Source organism: Mixophyes fleayi, chromosome 4 (assembly GCF_038048845.1).
Source record: "Mixophyes fleayi isolate aMixFle1 chromosome 4, aMixFle1.hap1, whole genome shotgun sequence".
Lineage (NCBI taxonomy): Eukaryota > Metazoa > Chordata > Amphibia > Anura > Limnodynastidae > Mixophyes > Mixophyes fleayi.
Window position 1 is genome coordinate 160,528,629 of NC_134405.1, and position 17,429 is coordinate 160,546,057.

The 17,429-nt window shown below is 39.5% G+C and overlaps 1 protein-coding gene across 3 annotated transcripts in view; it reads left to right on the forward strand.

Moving 5' to 3' along the window:
- The window catches only part of HGF (hepatocyte growth factor), an 83,877-nt gene that overhangs the window by 22,616 nt on the left and 43,832 nt on the right, over positions 1 to 17,429 (forward strand). For all 3 annotated transcript variants that reach the window (XM_075208706.1, XM_075208707.1, XM_075208708.1), the window contains exon 6: positions 14,070 to 14,190. In XM_075208706.1, the coding sequence (XP_075064807.1) occupies positions 14,070 to 14,190 (121 nt within the window). The remainder of the gene's footprint in view (positions 1 to 14,069; positions 14,191 to 17,429) is intronic.

Here is a 17,429-nt window from a genome sequence, read left to right on the forward strand (position 1 = left end):
CTGTTACTGGTATAAATGACTAAACACAAATCTAGACTTTCATAGTTCAGAATCATGTAGACTTCATAGATTGAAATAGAGCTGTCCTTAAACCAGTTTGGGATGAGCACATAACTATTGGCTTATAGTTTACACATTTGTACAAAAATTACTATGTGCGTAAGTTTTTACCTTGCCTTTTTACTTACTCAAAACACATGCTTATTCATGGTTTATAAATATGCATGCAACAGGGCCTAGGCTCCTGCTTAGGGCCCAGTGGGCACTGAGAGGCCTGGATAACCCAACCAGTATGTATATATGTAGATTTTTTTTGTTTTTACAAACGGAAAGGGGTAATGTGGCCTAAAAACCAGAATCTAGCCTTGGGCTCCATGGGGTCTTAAATAGGCAATGGCATGAAAGGCAACACATTTTTGCTAGTATCACATATTTATGTCTGAATCCTTTAATGTTTGCTGTGAAATTCACCTATTTGTAGAACTTTAAGATGTTGGCAGATAAATCCAGCCCTGTATACAAATGGGGGATTGTAGAGAAAAGGAGTTTTTGTGTACGCAGCACACAAAACATTTGTCAAACCATTAACTATTATTACATGTTCTTTCTTAAGGAATAAACTTGTAAAATGATAAATGGATGGTCATCAAAAAAATTAACCAGGGAACCATTTATTTTCCTTTAGACAATTCTAGTATATTAACTTTGATTATATTTGCCGGGGATGCTACTTAATGACCTGTAGATACTATAGAAACTCCCAACTGCATTCTTTAAGAGAACACACTAACAGTATTTATCTAGACTTTCCTTCACCTCTTTAATCTGATCACAATAACAATGCAACACAAATCTCTGTTTTCAATCATGTAGTGTGAACAGAGATTATAGATTTACAAACAAGAACAGGATGATTTTAGTCTACTTATTTAATTTTATAGCAGTAATGGGTGACAGATTGCTCCAGGGAATTAGCGAAAGAAACTGTGGATGGGGAGATAAGCAGCCATAAACACCTATCACATGAGAGATCAATAAACACATATTTTTATGCAAAGGTTATTCAGGTATTAAAATGAAATAGCCAGTATTGTATTAAATTCTAAAAGTTATATTTTTCTTATATTTGGTGTTAATGGGCCTGATTCATTAATGAATTTAGGCATGAATTTGAGTAAGTTTTTTTGATTAAGTTTTCTGGACAAAACCATGTTGCAATGCAAGGGGTGTAAATTAGTTTAGTATTTTGCACATAAGTTAAATACTGGCTGTTTTTCATGTAGCACATCAACTTTAAATTTCAATGTACAAACAAGCTATCAAGTATTTGTGTGCTAAATGAAAAAACAGCTAGTATTTAACTTATGTGCAAAATAATAAACTAATTCACACCCCTTACACTGCAAAATGGTTTTGTCCAGAAAACATAAGTAAGAAAACTTACTCAAATTCTCAATTAAGTTCCTTAATGAATCAAGCCCAATGTCTCTACAGGTTTATTAATTGAGCCAAGATAGATGCCTTCATTTAGGGTTAGGAGTAAATCCCACTAGAATGTGCAATTGGGCACCTTGGCAAACCTATGTTAGGGTGCAAGGGTCAAATGTAAAGATTTAGGCTTAGGAGGGTGGCACGTCATACGTAAACATTAAATCACAGTGCTAATACAAAGCTGCCCAGTGTTTGTGTACTACAAGCAAAAGCAGGCAGAACAAGGGAACGCAAAAAGTGAGTTTTACAGTACATAGTAGTGAAACAAGTTAAAAGGCATTGATTTCACAGATGCAAATTGTTTTACTAGTAAACCTATTATTCACAAATAAACATCTAAAGATTCTCATATCATGACAAAATAATATGCGTAATAATTGTATTTATTCTTGTTAGCTAACTGATTTCACTTGTATCCTGTGTTTGGTATTTATCCCTCCAAGAGATCTTGGAGAGGACATGAAGTGTGAGGATGGAAGGGGGTAGGGCACGGTGAATCGCATCTTTTTAGACCCTCCATGCAATGTAATGACATGAAAGAGGCGGGACCAAAATTATATGAATCGAGTCTTGGATAGGGATGTGCACCGGCGACTTTTGAGGTCTCGTGTTTTGTGTTTTGGATCCGGATTTTCGTTATTTTTGGGGTTCGGATTTGTCTCGCAAAACACTTGACGAAAGGTCTCGGTTCGGATTTAAGGTTTTGGATTCGGATTTTTTTTGAAAAAAACATAAAAAGTTTAAAAATCAAGTTTTTGGGCTTATTTTCACTCCTAGGCTATTATTAACCTCAATAACATTCAATAACAAGCATTTCCACTAATTTACAGTGTATTCTGAACACCTCACAATATAGTTATTAGTCCAAAACGTTGCAACAAGGTATCTTTCTGGACTGCGTAGAGGAGTGGGTCACCACAATATATATTAAAAACCCTGAACTTTTATGATTCGCACCAATAAATGTACCTGGACTGCGTAGAGGAGTGGGTCACCACAATATATATTAAAAACCCTGAACTTTTATGAATCGCACCAATAAATGTACCTGGACTGCGTAGAGGAGTGGGTCACCACAATATATATTAAAAACCCTGAACTTTTATGATTCGCACCAATAAATGTACCTGGACTGCCTAGAGGAGTGGGTCACCACAATATATATAATAAGAAAACCATCAACTTGTATGATTCGCACCAATAAATGTACCTGGACTGCGTAGAGGAGTGGGTCACCACAATATATTAAAAACCCTGAACTTTTATGAATCGCACCAATAAATGTACCTGGACTGCGTAGAGGAGTGGGTCACCACAATATATTAAAAACCCTGAACTTTTATGAATCGCACCAATAAATGTACCTGGACTGCGTAGAGGAGTGGGTCACCACAATATATATAATAAGAAAACCATCAACTTGTTTTATTCGCACCAATAAATGTACCTGGACTGCGTAGAGGAGTGGGTCACCACAATATATTAAAAACCCTGAACTTTTATGAATCGCACCAATAAATGTACCTGGACTGCGTAGAGGAGTGGTTCACCACAATATATTAAAAACCCTGAACTTTTATGAATCGCACCAATAAATGTACCTGGACTGCGTAGAGGAGTGGGTCACCACAATATATATAATAAGAAAACCATCAACTTGTTTGATTCGCACCAATAAATGTACCTGGACTGCGTAGAGGAGTGGGTCACCACAATATATTAAAAACCCTGAACTTTTATGAATCGCACCAATAAATGTACCTGGACTGCGTAGAGGAGTGGGTCACCACAATATATTAAAAACCCTGAACTTTTATGAATCGCACCAATAAATGTACCTGGACTGCCTAGAGGAGTGGGCACTGGGCACCACAATAAAATATATAAAAAACCTTCAACAGGTCTGCATTACACTACACATACGGCTGCTCCTCCATCCTCTCCATCATATACATGTTGGAGTTTTAGCGTGTGACAACCTCTTGTTTTTGATAATGTCAGTGCATTTTGAATATTTTTCAATTTGCCCCACACCACTGAATGTACTTTATCTATGATACGCATCTATCTATCTTGACTGCGTAGTGTGGTGGCCCCGGTACACAATTTGGTACCGAGGCCACAATATAATTAAAAAACCCTCCACGTGTCAGAATTCCACCAAAAAAGGGTATGGACTGCGTAGTGTGGTGGCCCCGGTACACAATTTGGTACCGAGGCCACAATATAATTAAAAAATTGGGCATCAACTGTCACCGTTGTTTAATATCTGATACACCTAAATATGGACTGCACAGTGGAGTGGCCCCGGTAGTAAATTTGGTGCCGGGGCCACAATAAAATAAATACACCCTCAACTGGTCTGAATTCCACCAAACAAGTATCTGGACTGCGTAGTGGGGTGGCCCCGGTACCCAATTTGATACCGGGGCCACAATACCTCCTCCAAACATGGTACAGACAATTCGTCATTGAGATCCCATCAAGTATGTTAAAGACAGACAGGGTCGAAGTGTTATTAGTTGACTTTCTTAACCCTAAAATTGTCCCTGTTGCAAATATTCGTGCAATGGACAGTTACTTTTTTATTGAAAGACTCAAGCTTTCAAGTGTAGTGTTTATAAAATATAAACAACAATACAGTAGTTTTAGAGCACGTCAATACCTCTTGTTTTAAATTATGACACGGCATTTTACTTTTGGTTTAATTTCTTGTATTTTTTTAAATTTGGTTTTACTTTTTGAACATGGCAAACGACTGTTGATTGGTCATATAATGCAAAAAAAAAAGGTCCAAGATGGAATTGTCCTTGGGCCCTCACACCCACCCTTATGTTGTTGAAATAGGACATGCACACTTTAACAAACCAATCATTTCAGCGACAGGGCCTACCAAACAACTTTGGCTGAAATGATTGGTTTGTTTGGGCCCCCACACCAAAAAAGCTATTCATCTCTCCCTGTACAGACTAAACAGGCTCTACTGAGGCAAGATGTCATCCTCATCCTCAACCTCTGATTCCTCTCCCCCTACAGTGTGTACTTCCTCCTCATTACACATTATCAATTCGTCCCCGCTGGACTCCACAACCACAGGTCCCTCTGTACTATCTGGAGGGCAGTGCTGTACTTCATTGAGGAATTGATTATTCATTTTTATAAACATCATTTTTTCAACGTTCTGAGGAAGCAACCTCCTTCGCCGCTCACTGACCAGGTTCCCCGCTGCACTAAAAACTCTTTCCGAGTACACACTGGAGGGGGGACAACTCAGGTAAAATAGAGCCAGTTTGTACAGGGGCTTCCAAACTGCCTTTTTTTCCTGCCAGTAACAATATGGACTGTCTGACATGTCTACTTGGATGGTGTCAGCAAAGTAATCATCCACAATTTTTTCTATTGTGACAGCATCCAATGCAGCGAGAGTAGACATGTCTGCAATGGTTGGCAGGTCCTTCAGTCCGGACCAAATGTTATCAGCATCCCCGCCAGTGCCTCTTTTGGGAAAACTGAGCTTTTTCCTCGCAGCCATAGATGTGAAAGAAAATGAGGGTGGAGCTGTTGGCATGTCACGGTCCTCTTCAGAGGACAATCTCCTGACCAGCAGGTCTTTGCACCGCTGTAGACTTGTGTCCGCCGGAAACAGAGACACAACATACGCTTTAAACCGAGGATCGAGCACGGTGGCCAGAATGTATTCCTCTGACTTTAAAAGAGTGGCCACCCTCGGATCCTGGCAAAGCGTACGAAGGGCTACATCCACAAGAGCTACATGCTTGGTGTAATCGCAATGGCTTACCAGCTCCTCCCTCACTTTCTCCAGCTGCTTCTGCAACAGCCTGATCAGGGGAATGACCTGACTCAAGCTGGCAGTGTCGGAACTGACTTCTCGTGTGGCAAGTTCAAATGGCTGCAGAACCTTGCACAACACGGAAATCAGTCTCCACTGCGCTTGACTGAGGCGCATCCCCACTCCTTTGCCTATGTCGTAGGTGGCTGTGTAGGCCTGAATGGCCTTTTGCTGCTCCTCCATCCTCTGCAGCATATAGAGGGTGGAGTTCCAGCGCGTCACAACCTCTTGTTTGAGGTGATGGCAGGGCAGGTTCATGCTTTTTTGATGTGCCTCTAGTCTGCGGTAGGCACTGGCTGAATGCCGAAAGTGTCCAGCAATTTTGCGCGCCACCGCAAGCATCTCCTGCACACCCCTGTCACTCTTGAGGTAATGCTGCACCACCAAATTAATGGTGTGGGCAAAACATGGGACGTGCTGGAAATTGCCCATATTTAATGCCCGCACAATGTTACTGGCATTGTCTGACACCACAAATCCCCATGAGAGTCTAAGTGGGGTAAGCCACTGGGAGATAATTTCCCTCATTTTCTCTAATATGTTGTCAGCGTTGTGCCTCTTATTAAAGCCTGTAATACACAATGTTGCCTGCCTTTGCACGAGCCGCCATTTTGTAGTTGCTGCTACTGATGCAGCTGTTGCTGTTGCTGCGGAAGGGGATGCATCTACCCAGTGGGCTGTCACAGTCATATAGTCCTTCGTTTGCCCAGAACCACTTGTCCACATGTCCGTGGTTAAGTGGACAGTGGGTACAACCGCATTTTTTAGAGCACTGAGGACACTTGATCGTACTTCTCTGTACATTTTTGGTATCGCCTGCCTAGTGAAGTGGAATCTCGACGGGATTTGGTACCGGGGACACAATACCTCCATCAACCCTCTAAATCCCACTCCACTGATGGCGGACACCGGGCGCACGTCTAACACCAACATTGCAGTTACAGCCGCAGTTATACGCTTTGCAATAGGGTGACTACTATCGTATTTTGTGGTCATGGCAAACGACTGTTGGACGGTCAATTGTTTTGTGAAAGACTTAGCGGTCTTACGACTTCCCCTCTGGGAAGATGACCGACTAACAGCAGCAACAGCAGCAGTGGCAGTAGTAGGCGTACCGCTGCAGGATTCCTCGGATGAATCCCGTATTGAGGAGGACTCAGTCTGGCTGCTGACTTGGGCTGCAGGACTGAATCTGATGGAGATTGTGGTGGAAGTTGACGAGGAGGGTGTTGCTGGTGTGTATCCAACTGGACCACGGGATTTAAGTGTCCCTGTACCGATGAGGGTCCTAGCCCCAGTTCCTGAACTAACCACTGAACTATGAAGGTTATTCAGGTGACGTATAAGGGAGGATGTTCCTAGGTGGGCAAGATCCTTACCCCTGCTTATTTGAGCTTTACATAAGCTACATATGGCCATACATTGGTTGTCTGGATTTGGATAAAAATAACTCCAGACCGAAGAGGTGCATTTTTTGGTCTTCTGACCAGGCATGACGATGGGCTTTTTCATACCATGGACATCAGCTGTTTCCCCCCCTGGTGCCTCATTTACAATAACCATCCTCATCATCAAGTTCCTCCACAGCGCCAGCTACATCATCAATAGCCTCCTCCCGAGCCACCTCTTCCCGTACAGTGATGGGAAGGTCAGGCTTGACAACCACCAACATCCTTGGACTCGCCTTGTGGATTTGTGATAATTTCTCTTTAGAAGGCAGAGTTGTTTGCTGTTTTGTTGCTGACAGCATAACTCTCTTCAATTTTTTGTAGGGGGGGGGGAGGAGGAGGAGGGCTAAGATCCGTGGGTGAAGCTGAACCACTAGTCATGAACACGGGCCAGGGCCTAAGCCGTTCCTTGCCACTCCGTGTCGTAAATGGCATATTGGCAACTTTACGTTTCTCCTCAGATGATTTTAAGTTTCTCTTTTTGCTACTTTTTCTTAACTTGGGCTTTTTGGATTTTACATGCCCGGTACTACGAGATTGGGCATCGGGCTTGGAAGACGATGTTGATGGCATTTCATCGTCTATGTCATGACTAGTGGCAGCAGCTTCAGCATTAGGAGGAAGTGGGTCTTGATCTTTCCCTACTTTATCCTCCAAATTTTTGGTCTCCATTATATGTAGCACAAGATACTGCAGAATGTGTGAACTTGGTAATATTGCAGTACTAATGGACTTATACTGCTGTATTGGTTTTGCAAATTTGGTTATAATTATTATATATTTTTTTTTTTTTTAAATTTTTTATTTTTTTTTACTTTTTTTTTATTTTTTAAAAACTTGGGAATAATGGGGAAATAACTATGCCCTTAGAAGCACAGAGCACAGGACACAGCACCACTGGACTGAACAGGACACGGCACAGGACCCAGCAGCACTACGGAACTCAGCAGGACAGAGCACAGGACACAGCACCACTGGACTGATACTGCAGAATGTGTGAACTTTGTAATATTGCAGTACCAATGGACTTATACTGCTGGATTGGTTTTGCAAATTTGGTTATAATTATTATATATATTTTTTTTTTTTTAATTTTTTATTTTTTTTTACTTTTTTTTTATTTTTTAAAAACTTGGGAATAATGGGGAAATAACTATGCCCTTAGAAGCACAGAGCACAGGACACAGCACCACTGGACTGAACAGGACACGGCACAGGACCCAGCAGCACTACGGAACTCAGCAGGACAGAGCACAGGACACAGCACCACTGGACTGATACTGCAGAATGTGTAAACTTTGTAATATTGCAGTACCACTGGACTTTTACTGCTGAATGTGTGAACTTGGTAATATTGCAGTACCAATGGGCTTATACTGCAGGATTGGTTGTGCAAATTTTGTGGTAATTAAAAAAAATTAAAGTAGTTTTTGGTATTTTTTTAAATAACATTTTTTTATTTTTTTAAACGCAGGGGAATATTGGGGAAATAACTATGCCCTTAGAAGCACAGAGCACAGGACACAGCACCACTGGACTGAACAGGACACAGCACAGGACCCAGCAGCACCACTGACCTCAGAAGGACAGAGCACAGCACACAGCACCACTGGACTGATACTGCAGAACACAGCACAGCACAGCACAGCACAGAACTAAACAGCACAGCACAGAACTAAACAGCACAGCACGAGATCTACCAGGACAGAGGACCACCTAACACACCCTCCCTCTACCCTGATCAATGCCCGAGTGAAGATGGCGGCGACTAGCGGGGAATTTATAGGATCCGAGTATCGCGAGATCCGACAACGGGATTATGAGTCAGAGCCTCAGTTTCAGATTTGAATTTGGCGCCAATACCCGGATCTGTCTCGGATCCGACTCGGATCCGCAACGTTCGGGTGGGCTCGGATTTCATAAATCCGAGTGCGCTCATCCCTAGTCTTGGAGGCTACCATAATGCCCACTTCACTAGGAAGTGGACAGGATGCGTGAGAATGGCCTGACCATGAGGGTTTAAGAGACCTACTCGGAATTCAGAAGTCTCCCGGACATTCCGGGACAGTGAGCAGATATGCCATAAGTGGCTCCCTTGCTTCTCCTAAACCTTGCCCTGGTATATTATATCAAAAGTGCATTTATAAGGGAACTCTAGAGAGAATAAATAATCTAAGATATGCTTTTAGAATGGAATTTAAGCTTTTATGCATAAACATAACCTACCCCCTTAACAGATAAAACAGTATCATATCTTATGAAAGCAGAACAGTATAAAAACAAAATAAATAGGAAGTACACAAGCCAAACTAATTGGACCATATTCTATCAATACTATTTTCATTTCATAGCACAGTTGAGTTCAATGTTTTTGATTTTTTGTTTTGTTTAATGTATTTTCTAAATTCAAACCAGGTGGCACTGGAGAAATACAATGCTTGTAGACACAAGCTTTTTATAACTTTCTATATCTGAGCAAAAGCTTGATAGTAACTTGTTATAATATCCTTTAATGGCAATATTTTCTGAAAGTAAGAACAAATAATGCTTGCAGTCTGAAGAATTATACTTTTATTTATATTTTCACTTTATTTTTTATGACTGAGGACTGTTAGAGAGGATTGCGGAAAATCTACTGGTATTTTCCCTTTCTATAGCAATACGGAACTTGCAGGATTCTTCTGTTCTGCTTTGAGAGAGTAGGTAAACTTAAATGCCAGTTAACATATCACACTTTTTTGCATTTTCACTGGCAATTGAATCTGACCTATAGTGGCTATAAGGCCTTAAAAGCTTAATCTAATGAGAACTTCACCTGCAGTGCAGTACCGAAGGGCAGACAGGTTTTCTAGAGCACTATGTATTTTTGAGACTTTTCCAAAGTAATTTAAATGCTTCCATATTGTGTCATTAAATTATCTCTGGCTAGCCATACCCTGTCCTGTATGCAATTAGCCAATGACACAACAGTTCTCTGCCCTTCTTTCTGTCCCCAGTTAGGCAAGTGGAATAGCTCTCCCACATCTTTTCCCACCAATGGACCAGTCTTTCCTCTAACAGAAGCCAAAAGCCTGATGCTGGCCTCTAACCATCCACCGCGGGTGTTAGGGCATAGGATAGTGCTTTTATCAAAGTCCTGGCAAAGAAAGCCACTCTGAGTGCCTGCACAGAAATTCAATTGAAACATACAGTTCTGTAAACATTTATTCTTATGGAATACTTTATTGGTCACCAATAATTATGTTACATATGTTTAAAATCATTGAATTGTGTTGTGCCAGAAAACTCGCCAAAGTCTTACTTGATGAAAGCACCTCAATATCACCTCATTGGATGAGAATTTCCAGAAGTGCAAGCAAACAGGGCAGGGAAGCTTGACGTTTGTACATGTAACAGCTAGATATTTAGGGCCTGATTCGTTAAGGAACTTAGGCAACAATTTCAGTAAGTTTTCTTACTTACGTTTTCTGGACAAAACCATGTTGCAATGCAAATGGTATAATTTTAGTTTATTATTTTGCACATAAGTTAAATACTGGTTGCTTTTTCATGTAGCACACAAATACTTGATAGCTTATTTGTACAATGAAATTTAAAGTTAATATTTGTGTGTTACATGACAAAAACAGCCAGTATTTAACTTATGTGCAAAATAATAAACTAATTTATGGTTTTGTCCAGAAAACTTAAGTAAGAAAACTTACTCAAATTCTTGCCTAAGTTCCTTAATGAATCAGGTTCTTAGTCTCTGCTACATCAATATATGAGACTTTCTCTTTCTCACTACTGCTTTGTAGTTGTATTATTAATTTCTATTTCCCGATATGTGAGGCAAAGCATTTATGCATTATATGTATTAGTATGTTATTATTGTATATTACTTTGTTTTATAGGGTCATAAATGTATTTTAAATAGTTTGGTTCCCTCCGATTATTGCCTATATATTATTTTTCTTCCACCACTTTGCTACCTGTTTTGCGCTGGTATTTTTTTTTTGTTGGGCAGGGAAGCTTGCCTAAAGGGATGAAGTGATTATAGTGTATGGGGAGGAAAATAAACAATAAGTATTATACTTACAGAAATTTTCTTTACTTGTTATAAAGCATGATAGTATTGGTGCCGGTGAGGGTTGGTGTCCTCCTCATATTGGTCTTCCAACAGATTGAATTGAAGGCAGTCAAATTAACATTGCTTCATTTAGCTTCAAAGATCCAGGGCAAAGCTGTTGTGATTTACTCTGACAACTCAATGACAGTCAGATGCATTTTGAGGCAAGAAGGACAATTTTCAGGATTATGCTTTCTCTTGTGTTGGAGATTCCCACTTAGGCACAGACCAGTCTCAGCCTATTAACAGAGATCACAGCAAACCTGTATGTTTCTAGCAAAATAAAAACAGGAGGTAATAGTTGATGGTTTGATCAAAACATTTAAACCTGCAGCCCAGTGTCAAGAGTGCCTACATTGACATATATGCTTTAAATACAATTAAATTGCAGTTAAAATCAGATGTACTCACCTCCCATTTAAAGAGGCTTATAGCTAACATAGTCTTTCTTGTAAGCCTTCTACAAAGAGGCTTTATATAGGACTGGCAGACAGCAGTCAAGGCAGCATTAGGCAGTATTTTGAAATAAAAAGAGAAGTAATAAGTCTGTACTCAGTTAACCACATATTATACATGGTACCAGCCGCATGGCAATATAATTGCCCTATATGTGTAGAAAGCAAAAAGATAGTTGGTGTTAAACCACAGACTTTCTCAGTCACTCTGCATTTACCCAGGAGAATAGCAATTAACCAAGAAGTTATTTTGTAGTTGCCTCAGGACTCTTCATCTGTAGATCTCTTGGATAAAAATTTGTGATGCACTGGTTCAGATTTCCCAAGGATGTAGCTCTTGTAACATACACATTTCCCATAACCTGAGCTTTCAGCTTTAGCTCTATTTTCCCTCCAATTCATCTTATTCTGAGAGTACTTCAGAAGATTGTTGAGGACAGGACACAAGTTATTACTGTTCTCCCATGGTGAGAGGATTATTTTCTCACTTCTTCTGCAATTAATGATTAATTCTCCTTACAACTTACTGTTGAGGACCCATGCAAATGCCAATACCTTGTCAAGAGATCGTTAGATTGGCACTCGGTGTGGATATTGAAAAGGGAATATTGCATGAACACCGCCTGTCAAAAAAGGCCTTCTGTACTTTATAGCTATAAGAAGACCTTCTACAACTAGAAACAGTGGTGGAGAATATGAAGACATGAGGACAAAAGAGCATGATATGGGCCTAAGTCTAAACACTATTATGGTTCTAGTGTATGTTTTACCAGAACTTACAGATTGCTAATGAGCAGCAGACCCTTTATTAAAAAGGTTTATTAGTCAGTTAATCAGCCCAAACCTCATACCAAGTCATTTCTTGAAACATGACACCTTCCTTTAGCGTAGCAGGCTCCTCTTTAAAAATCTGCAAGCCTTTGGTGTTGGTTCCATTAGTGACTTGAAATATGACCTTCTTGCTGTCCATAACATCTGTCAGAATAGTTTCTGAGATCCAGGCACTTTAAATCACTGAGCTTTAGCTGTCCTTTCCCCAATATATGGATGTCCTAAAACCCAGGGATTCCTACAGGTCCCAGTTGGTCATTGCCTTCCATGAAAGTCAGCATATATTTCTGAATAAGTTTAATCCTAATCCTCAAAGCAAAGATGAGGAGTTCTGAGATAAGCTTGATGTGGTCAGATGCTTAAGGACTTATTTGGAATAAACTCAGAACCTCAGAAAACCTGAATCTCTCCTTATTGTGATCAATGGGAAGAACAAAGGCGTGTCTGCTTCTAAAAGAATTATATGTAGAGCTATAGGGAAAAGCCTATGCTACTAAGGAACCTCTTAGCTCAGTGGACAGGCAAACGAGACCCTTATGCATATCTAGGGCAAGACATGCACATGTTCCACCAGTGGAACTATGCAGTACAGCAGTGTGGTCCTCATTTAATATGTTTATTAATTATTACAGGGCTGATTAAGTTTCTTCAGCTCAAATTATTGTAAGCATAATGTATTGCAGGCAGTTTGACAATAACATTTTGCTGCAAAATTATGTCTCCCGTCCCTTCTGTTACAAAGGGACTGCTTTGGTGATCCCTGTGTAGGGAAATATAAATATTATACTTATGTATATTTTCTTTACCTGTTCCGAAACATGGCAGTGCCACAATATCCCACCCTTTCTGTTGCCTGGCTCAGGCCAGTTTTATAGGGTCAGGGTAGGATGTGAAGGCAGGCAGATGGTTGGTAACACACATGGCTGGTTATAGTTAACCTATTGATGACCAGTGTCATGCTTCGGAACAGAAAACGAAAATTTCCATAAGTATAATATTAATTTTCTGTTTTCCCTGTCACACAGGATCACTTCAGGCTTTAAAGTGTTAGAAAACTGGAGATTTCCTGAGTGACAGGAAAACTGTGTTTCCCATTCATTGGTAAGTGATACATGAAAAATTTAAGTTTGAAAAAATATGTAAGAGTAGCTTTGAAAAACATATGTGTTATCATGTGCTGCCAATTATCCTTAAGAAAGAAAGAAAACAAAATACTCAAAATGGGGCCAATATTAATCAAGGACAGTTTGATTCTTCAGAAGGCCATTACAACTTGTTCCACTTTCTGTATCTAATTTAATCTAAGGAAGTTAAATAAATGAATTGGCATCCCAAATACTAACCATAATAAGGTATGATGCAAGCAGAATTCCTTAGGGGGCATGTGCAATATCACTGCAGTTATATAAAAATAAAACTGAACTGCTGGATAATGTTTGAAAATCACTAGATCTTAATGTAATAAACTGTAGTATATAATCACCTTACAAAATTTGGGGGAATTCAATACCCCGCAATGTGCCGTGAAATGCTTCCAGAGCCATCACAAAAGGACTCCATAGCGATATATCCTTATCAACTTTTCCTCAACCCCTTAAAGGTGTTCAGGAAAATCAGTGATGTTGGACACCATAATACCCAGAAATGAGCGCAGTCGGACATTGCAGGGAATTGAATCCCCCCTAAAAGATGGCACTGCAAATGTTTGGGTTTTTTTCAGATTTTAGGAAGTCTTGTTTGGCATACTTTTCACAACACTCAATTTCTTTATAGAACTTACATTAAAAACTTGTTAATTTGTACACAAAGTTATTTTACTTTTACATATTTAAATTATACACTTGTTTTTTTTTTTAATAATGAATATACAATATTTTCATTTTTAGTTGAATGTGTGACCTGTAATGGTGAACACTATAGAGGACCGATGGATTCCACAGAGACAGGAAAGCAATGTCAACGCTGGGATATGCAAAAGCCACATAAACACAAGTTCCGTCCAGAGAGGTAAGGATTGCAAACAACCTTTTAAGGATATCAACAATATTTTGTCTAATAAGAGTAATCTGAAAGTGAAAGAATTAAATGCTTATAGGGTGACTAACCTTCCTCTAATCATTCTGGCCCTTGTTTATATAAATCCACCTCGTAAATAACATAAAAAAAGGTTTTGCCTGCACCAATACTCATGTAATTGTCACATGCATCTACAGCCACAATAGTACACCCCACAGAACACCATGCTGCAACCATGATAAACATTTAAAAGCATTGACATTTTGACTGTACTTAACCTGATCTCAGTGAATTCATTGATATAAAACAAGCCTCTTGCATCAATTGATTAATTGAAGTCCATGGTAAGTGATTTAGAAAGTCAGTACTACTGTATGTTAAAGAGCAGACTGGTAGCTGAAAGATGAAATGGGTAAGGTTGATGACTCTGCTTGACACACAATGGAAATCATTTTAGAAAAGCAAATGCAATGTCAACATTTATCTCTCTTTTTTCATGACTGTAGATGGTGTTTTCACTTTGCCCATTTAAACCACAACCCACTCTTGTGAAGGCCATCACCTCCCCTAAACAACAGCGGCATATCATGTTGAGGGAAGAATATGCCTACAGTATTTTTTAAAAAAATCTATTAAGTGTAGGGCATGTCAAGGCAACTCAATGCCACCAGCATCAAGGATGCCGGTCCCAAGCGGCATATCATGCTAAGTAAATCAGCCTGATCCACATACTGCAGGGTCAGAGATACTGTACTGACCCACTGTGGTGACCACACAAGGGGATAACAGTCTAACAGGAGAAGAATCCTTCAGGACTGCCTTAAAGACAGGTCCTGGATGACAATACTTGCTATGACAAGAGAAATCGGCATGCTGACAAAGTATACATAATTATCTTCCTATCTATACCCCTCTCTCATTTTTATCTTCTTTATTTACTATTTTATTTTTTTCCACCCAAATAGAGAGCAGCAGCTTCACCTGGGGCAAGGTTCACCGCTGTAGTCATATTACAGGTCCTTTCTTGCACCTTATACCAATAAATCTGACAGAAATTTCCTACAAGGTGTTGAGGGAACTGTAATATGTTGTGTTATCTGTGGGTATGTCAGGTTTATACTTTTTTTTTGGTCACTATAATTATGGAAGACAATTTCTTGGAAACGGTTTTGCAACAGCAAGTTTGTCACTGTATTATCTGGTGGCACTGTTATCTTCCTCCTGCAGAATTATAGTTGCTGCTTAAGTTCCCTAAAGTAAGCAGTTGGACTATAGTCCTGCAGTGTATAACAGGTTACTGGTCATGTAGCATAAAGTTGGTGAGCCAATCAGGATTATGGTTACAGGCAGAGATAAACTGGGTACACACTACAGAAATTTCAACCAACTTTTTATGCCGAGCGATTTTACATGCGATTGATGTTCCGATCGCTCGGTGCATGGACTGCATACACACTAGCCTTGATTAGGACGATAAAGGGAAGAGCGGACGTCCCTTTAGCGACTTTTTACAGCCATGTTGTCGTGAGCAATGACTGTAATTTCGTACTCACTGTTGTGGATCGGTCGGAAGTTTATACACACTACACAGCGGAAACGAGATTGAAATGAATATATTAAACGGTACGACCAACCAAATGAGGCGACAGTCGTCCATTTGGGCAGATTTTCGACCATCGTGTCACTACACACACTGACCCGACTTTTTGAACGTATGTCGGCTGATTTAGCCGATTATTGGATGAAAACTGTGTAGTGTGTACCCAGCTATACAGATTGCTGGTTCATTGCAGATATCAGGGTTACAAGATCTTTGGTGCAGGTTCATTGAATTTTACCCACAGATCACTCTAGTATAAGCTTTTTGGTGCTTATTAGTGCAAGTAGAACTCATTGACAATTGACCAGTGCAATCTGGCGGAACTGATTTCTACTCACTGTTTTCCAACATCTTCCAAATTAGATGGTTATATAAAGCAAATGAATTTAAATTGTCTGTAGTTTTGTTTAATCTTGTGTAAATTCATGCCTGCAAATCTGCTTTAGTTTTAGCTTTTGAAATGTAATGTCCCCATAGTGTATGCAGTTGCAGATGAAAAGAAAGTATTATTTTCTTTTGGGCATGACCAATTAAAGTGTTTTGGTAAACAGTATTGTGGTTTCCAGTCATAGTTACCCACTTACTTAAAAACATAATCTATAATGACTCCAAGCAAACACAAATGTCGTTTTCTCTTCAACCAAGCGTCCATCAATTCACCTGGTGGATTGAATTTCAAATCAGTGTTGAATTCAATATTGACTTTAAAGCTTTCATACAACCTGAGCAGGAAATGTATCAGTCTCATAATCATCAATATTGTAACTTTTAAATTGACAACAAGATTGATGTGTTATTTCTTGTTTCATATGTTTATCAAAATAAATACATTGAGAGAAAATGGCTATCATGTTTCATGAGCCTTGTCAAATACAACAAATTTTAAAATGAATATGAATTTATCAAATTACATGTGTGCTGGCTAAACCTGGCTTTTAATATTGTGCACATATAAACATTCTTCTTTGGAATGGTTTCACTTGCATGACTTTTGTTATTAAAACATTGTGTATTGACAGGATGAAAGATCTACAAATAGTTGTGTAGTATTATTTTCACTTGAATTATTTGTCTTGGGGGGAATCATAGCAACAGGCAGCAGGTGTATATGCCAGCAACAATTATTGCTTGTCTTTGGAGTTAGAAATTTCTTATGCAACTGGGCTTCCATCAGCATGAATCATTGATGGATGCTGTTCTGTTTCCTTTGGCAGTCAATTGGAGTTGAGTTGGACTGTATTCTGCCTCTGTACTACCCAGCATTATGCGCTAGGCTTGTGTAATAGTCACTATAAAATTATCTGCTTGTATAATAGCCATCAGAATGTATACTACTTGAAAACTGCCCACTAGATTGGTTTGGGTCTTCTTTGTATAATAGTTCCAGAATGTGCTAATTTTTAGAGCAGCCAACAGAAAGGGCTCTGCTTGAACCCCAGTCATTAGAATATAACTCTACATTTTATATTAGTCACCAGAAGATATGTTAAATTGACTCTATTTTGGATAATAGCTACCAGCCATCAGAATGGGCTGTGCTTGTTATAATTTGTCATCATAAAAAGCTCTGCTTTGTTTGCTAGCCTTCAGAAAGGGCTCTGTTTTGTGTGCTGGTCACATATATATATAT